At 37.8% G+C, this 6576-nt stretch overlaps 1 protein-coding gene across 3 annotated transcripts; it reads right to left on the reverse strand.

Moving 5' to 3' along the window:
• LOC109207238 lies at window positions 361-6279 on the reverse strand. 3 transcript variants are annotated; one of them, XM_019370130.1, is made up of 9 exons: window positions 6018-6279; window positions 4783-5527; window positions 3517-4688; window positions 2850-3138; window positions 2540-2764; window positions 1903-2076; window positions 1300-1506; window positions 1107-1220; window positions 361-945 (listed from the first exon to the last, which is right to left on the reverse strand). In XM_019370130.1, exons 2-9 carry the CDS (start codon window positions 5491-5493, stop codon window positions 619-621), a joined length of 3219 nt encoding a protein of 1072 aa, XP_019225675.1. In that variant the 5' UTR covers window positions 5494-5527; window positions 6018-6279; the 3' UTR covers window positions 361-618. The 3 variants fall into 3 exon arrangements, with proteins under 3 accessions (XP_019225675.1, XP_019225669.1, XP_019225683.1); XM_019370124.1 differs by having other exon boundaries at window positions 4783-5536; XM_019370138.1 differs by lacking the exon at window positions 6018-6279 and adding an exon at window positions 5911-5994.

Below are 6576 nucleotides of genomic sequence, written 5' to 3' on the forward strand. Positions count from 1 at the left end.
AATAAGATTCCTTACTGTAAATGAAAATGTACCTTATTTAGGGCTTCCCTATTATATAAAAGGGACCCCAATCATTTGTAAACATCATCTAATCATTGGCAAAGAATACATTCTCTACTTTTCGCTCATTGTTGATCAGAATTGTCCTTTAGCTTCATTGTTCTTACTTTATAGTTCTTGATTCATTTCGAGGTCGCTAAGCTCGAGGTCGATACTGTCTAGTAACACTGGTTTGATTTACTCATTTCTGTCATTTATACTTCATACTTCTTGATTATTAATTGGTATTGAACTAAATCACATATAATCAAATTTAATTGTTACTCGTATTTTTGAGGTAAACAATATGATGGTATGGAGTACTATGAAAACTACTATATGCTGCGAGGCAGAAGAAAAATAAATTACAGTTAGCTGTGATAACTCAATCAGTAGAAAGGAAAGGGCCTCATTTCTTTTCAACTTTATTAATTATTCCTACAGACACCTAGCTCCTTCAAAATACACATCAAGATCCAGAACAAATGCTTCTCATATCCACAAATCATACTCTCATTGCTGTTCCTACCTTCCTTCAGATGCAAATCAAGAACGGTATTTTTAACACAACTAATCAGTTTACTCGCTGTTAATCCATACCTCTCGAAGGAGTTGATACCTTTGCCTACCACTGCCTTTTGTCATCCAACTAGGTTTTGCTAAAGACTGTGAAGCTTCAGGGCCATCGTTAATTATAAAACTCAACGGTGAATCCAATTGCTCCAGCTCCTCATCACTTGTGTATGACTTTTTGAGCAATGAAGATCCACTTCGTGTCAATTGAGAATAGCTAGAAATATCTCCCAACATATCGGTGACTAAAGATATTGGAGGTGGAATATAAGCTACTGGGGCTGCTACGCATGGATAGTTTGTAACAGAATCATCCTCAGCCTCAAGAGGATCCTAACCAAGAAAAATCCATAAGCAGATCAGACTTGCAAGAGTTATTTCATCGCGGTTAAAAGCTTAGCTGACATCATACTTCAGATTCAAACTCTAGCTCCGTGAATACACAAGATAAACTTGACCTACGCAAAAATGAACAAAGACAGAAATGAACTTACCTCAGAGTGAAGAGCTCCAAGTACAGCTTCAGGTATTGGATCACGGCAAAATTCATCCGGGACAAATATATTAAGAACCCTTCTTATTAGCAATGGACCAAATGCCGGACATACCTGAAGAAGCAAGTAGCACCATATATCAAGGGCGAGAAAACAGAGAACACATCTTAATGATTAGGGTTCTGAGGTTGACCTCTTTTCTTATTGTCCTGTCTAAAAGCATATCCTTCGGAAGCATCATAAGATCACTCAATGCATTAAGGAGATAGAACGCCTTTGCAGAGGTGTCAAGTTCTTTACTCCCATCCTTTTCATTTTTATCTGCCCCTTTTATATCTTTTAGTGACTCCCCATCATCAATGCCAAAAAGGTCAGTAAGCCATCTGGACCAACTCCCGATCTGTGATCCACATGAAAAAAAAATATATACAGTATCTCCATCAAAAGATAAATAATGGAGTATTGATTTTTCACGAATGTTACCAATGACATATAAGCAACGTGCATTAGAACATATTTGCAGGAAAAGGGGTTGAATGTACAAATAGGGAAAAGATGAGGAAGGAAAATTTTCCGTTTTCTTGGATAAGAGGGGGAAAGTGAGGTGGCTGAATAAGTAAAAAGAGAAGTCTATTGAAATAAATAGTTTTTCCATCCATCAAAGGCTGCTATGACACAATAATTTCTGTAACAGGCAAAATTTCTTCCATGTATCATGAAGAGTATTAGCTATCCAAGGTCACGTCTAGACTCTAATACTCCATCTAACTTGGCAAAATCCAACCATAATTCTTACCGTATTTTTCAGTTGTGCCCCCGCCCCAAAACTAGCCTTTCCAGCTGGAATGGGGAGAACATCAGCATCACTAATCGGGTCTGATATAGGATCTGACGGAATCTCATCAGCAGACTCTCGAAGGATGGCGTTGAACATGGCTACATCCAATCTAGCTACACATTGTTCCATTATCTGGTTACAAGAATGGCATTCTTAGCAACAAGATAGAAATGTTTTAGAATATCAAGCATGATGCACATTAAAACAATTCAATGGAAAGGCACTGCTGAAATTTTTTGGAGCTTTACTAGATGCTGAACCGTAAAGCATAACAACAACCACTTATGCCAAAATATCATAATTCAACCAAAGTAAAAGTAGAACTAGAAGTAGACTACAATCTCAGTCAACAACATTTTCATACATTATAAGAAAAGATGCAAACGAAGTTAAGGAGAATTCATATTTGTTGTAGCTTAGATTTTCTTATCCAAATTCATCTTACGTGAGAAGTGTCATTAAGTCAGTGTTTATGAGGTAAATTCAAATGTAGTAATTTTCAAAAATTTCCTGTGAAGTTCTTCTCAGACTGATAGTATTTTCATGTAATAATTAGGGAAAATTTGATATTGAAGGACAATGTGCCAGCTAGTACCAGTTTAGATAGAAAATGCAAACAACCACATTCGTGACCTCCAGCTCGAACAGGGCAAATCCTTTCACACGCATCTTTGAAGGCTTTCTTCCAAAGCTCTGAAGAGAAACTTCCACGCTCTTCATTATCTGAACTTGCTGTCCTTCTATGGACATTGCTTATCAAAGAACTCATACTTTCACGGATTTCTTTTGCAGCACCAGATTGCATATGTGGAGTGAGAGTCTGGAAAAAGGAAAAGGGAAGCCGTATTAATCAATCAGATAATGATTCTTCAATTTTAAAGTTCAATTGGACCTGGAAGAGAGACCTGCCACCAAATAGATTCAACAATACGGGAGAATATCCAAGCTTCTGTTCTCTGAAGTGCTCGTGTAAATGTACGTGGGTCCTCCCAATTGCCAAAACTTTCACAAAAGTCATCCTTAATACCATTGCTGGAGAAAGACTCCCACTTAAGTGGAGAAGATATCTGTTTCTTGTCCCTGGAAATAGCATTTCCAAGCATCGTTTCAGTAGAATGAGGCAAATACTGCTGCCGCTGGAATTTGCCTATAGTTGCTCTCAGCACCAGCGAATTTGATAACCAGAAAGTTAACCTGTGCGCAGACATAAAATAAGAATAAGTTGGGGAAAATGGTAAATACCTTTTTGGGCATACAACTTAGCTGCCTTTCACAAAAGGCATCGCTATTTAGAGCTTTGAGCCTTTGAAAAATAGCTTTTCGTGTACTCATGTACTGGATTTAGGACTAAGAGATGAGCCATGACAAGTCTGCAAAGTTGCTTGAAGATGATTATATAGAAGAGTTTCAAGTAACTGTGATATGGTTGCAGCTCGGTTTTCATATCAAAAAAATACTTGCTATTGAACAGCTTCTTCCAGTAAGAAAGAAATGCATCATCATATATGTGGAGATGAAAAAAGTAAGACTGCTAGTTGAATGCAAAAAGAATGATTGGAAACTAAGAAGTACCTAGAAACATCATTTCCACATGCCCTTGCAACCAAAATTAATCCAGAGACAGCACTTTTAGCAGCAGTTCCCCTTTTCAATGGAGAGTCTTCTTTATAGGCATGGAAATAGAACCTCGAGAGGCGTCTAGCAGGAGCATGGACCTTATTTTTGGAACTTCCATGCTCTGCAACAACCGAATAAAGGCCAGCTTCAATTGCAGCAGCTTCTCTCAATTCTCCTTCCGCCATGTTCACTCTTTGCTCCAACTTATGGAGTTTGCTTTCCAAAAGATTCGTTGATGTGTCAGTTGACTGTGCCTTTCGATCTTTCCTCTCGTTTGCTAAACCTCGAGCACGAATCTGTTTGTCTTGTGCTAAAAGCTGATTGCCTTTGACAGACCCGTTTACTCTATTAGGTTCTGCTGATGACCTGACTGACTTTACATGCTTTAATCTCTCATTGTTCTGGATACTACTCTTTTCTCCATAACTATCCGTGTAAGCAGAAATTACATCACTTTCTTCTGAGTCATTCTTCATAGCATCCTCACTTTCTTCCTCTTCCACAATTTCTTTTACTTGTTCATTTTCCTGATGATTATCTCTGTTATTGGCACTACATTCTTGTCTCCTCTCCTGATACGTCTCACTGTTTTCACCCTCATTAGAACCATTCTCGGTAACAATAGCTCTCGCATCCTCAAGCTTATTCCCAACCGGAGTCGAAGCATTCTCAGCATTCTTAGAGCTGGAGAAATGACTTGCTGAGTTCATAAAGCTCTTACTCTCATCTACATGTGAAATTGGAAAGCCTACTTGATCTAGATGACTACTGACCCTCTCTTCATCCGAACATTGCTGAGTAGATATTTCACCACCACTTTCACTATTCGCCAGTATTCTTTCCCTTTGTTGTACTGGTTCGACATGTTCGGTTATCACATATGGATTCTGAGTGTTTTCAGTTATTTCATTCGCACATTTATTGCTACCATTACCACCAATTTTCCTTGAGAGCCATGCCAGATCAGAAGACAAATCAGTTGGAGAGTGAGGCAAACTTGGCTTCGAATTCGATAATGACTTCACCACTTGCTTCTCATCCAAATCCGCAGACTTGTTCTTTGAATATAGGAGGACATGTTCATCTTCATTTTGTCCAGGATTACTTTTCACTCCCTCAGCTTCTTCCTGCAACAAAAAGAAAAAAGGAAAAATCTTTGCATCATGCAATTTGGAAGCAATTGCAGAGAACAAAAACTAAATTGGAAAGTAAGCATTATACCTCTCCTTGTGGTAGTGAACCACAGTTCGATCCATTAGCTGAAGAAGAAGAAGCAACTGATGAGTGTGAGGAACCGTCATCATCAGTGAACGAGGCAATTCCCGCTTCCTCAGTGTATTCTTCACTCGTCAATGTAGAAACAGATTCAATGCCAGTACGGTCTATCGATGCTCCTCTTGTTAATTCGTCCCTTGAGGACGAGCTCGCGCGACTCCTATCAAATTGCTGGATTTTCAGGAAGATAAGGGGTTGTACAGTGTTCCTATAAGCCCGCGTGCAATTAATAGGGGCACTAACATTCAAACCCTCCTTATTAACAACACCATATTCAGCCAAATTGATAATAGCAGTTCCTAATGGTTGACCTTTCACCGTCTTATCACGGCGTGGTTCATACAAGTTGAACTCAATGCAATTTTTCTGGAAAGTGTCTCCATCTCCACCTTTAATGGAAATTTCCCTCAATAGTGTCACAGGAAGTTTAAAAGACTCATTGAACTCGATGCTTCCATCACCAACACCAGAGCCTAAAGACGGAACAACTTGACTAGTAGAGCCACTCCTATCTCCATGTTCCCATTGGATTAGAATAGCACGGACCGTCCTCAATGACTGTGAGGGCGGCCAAGGTTTAATCTCCTGAATATGAATTAGATAATCAACTTGAACTGAGGGGCCTTTCCTAGTTTTCGCCCTAAGTCCCGAAATCATAATTTCAAATGATTTTCAGTAAAACTATACAATCCTGCAAATACTAAAGCAAAATCCTCTGAGACTTGAACTACAATATAGCTAGAGACGCACATTAATTCTATCCTTTTCTACAATGGCTTGCAATAATAAATGAACACCTAACTTGGATAATGAAAGAAAGTAGCATTAGTAAGTGAGAGTAGAACTTCCAGAATTAAATGACTTCACGTGATAAGAATATCAAGTTAATTTCATATTCCATGACATATTATTATGTGCTTGCACATGCTCTATGCTTTTCTACAAAGCTCCTTTTTTCATTCAGGAAACAATTATAGTGTACTTTTTAACATTTTAACACTCACTTTAAATGCTTAAGCCAATCAATAACTCATGAAAAAGAAAGCAAACATATTGTAGAATAAGAATCTTAACCTGTTAGAATGAAAATCAAATCGAAACAAAGCCAAATCAGAGTACTAAAATGAAGCATTACAAAACAAAATATACACAAACAAATAGCAAAGATTTAGCAGACTTACAGAGGAGACTAGATACTGAGAATATAGGAAAAAGGCATACGGCAAAAGTGGTGCGAATTTTCAGCAGAAGGCGTGGTCATTTGAGCATTGAGCAGAGAGAAGAATGTCTTTTCTAATTGAAAACTGGGAACAGGACAACATATATTGAAATAAAATGAGCTTAAAAAATGCAAAAAGGTCGAGTGGTGGAGACTGCTGTTTTTGTGCTCTAGAATCTATGGTGCTTTCCGGTTGTCCGGAAGTAGAAAGCCTACTCGCAGATGAGAAGGTGCAAAACAAACACTAATAATGTCAACATGTAAAAATAATTCTTTTAGTTATAAAAGGAAAAAAATAAAATGGATTTAGTTATAAAACAAAGCTTAAGGACCCGTTTGGTTAAAATTGAGAAAATGAGAATTTGACGTTGAAGTTGAAAAATACTTAGTACTATTAAAATTGTTTGTGTACATAATCATTATTTCACTTGGTTCACATAAGTGTCGTTATACCAAAATCAATTTCATCTAATATAAGAGCCCGTTAGGCCATGAATTTTTTTTTACTTTTTTCCGAAATC

The sequence above is a fragment of the Nicotiana attenuata genome, chromosome 2, assembly GCF_001879085.1.
Source record: "Nicotiana attenuata strain UT chromosome 2, NIATTr2, whole genome shotgun sequence".
In the NCBI taxonomy this organism is placed as follows: Eukaryota; Viridiplantae; Streptophyta; class Magnoliopsida; order Solanales; family Solanaceae; genus Nicotiana; species Nicotiana attenuata.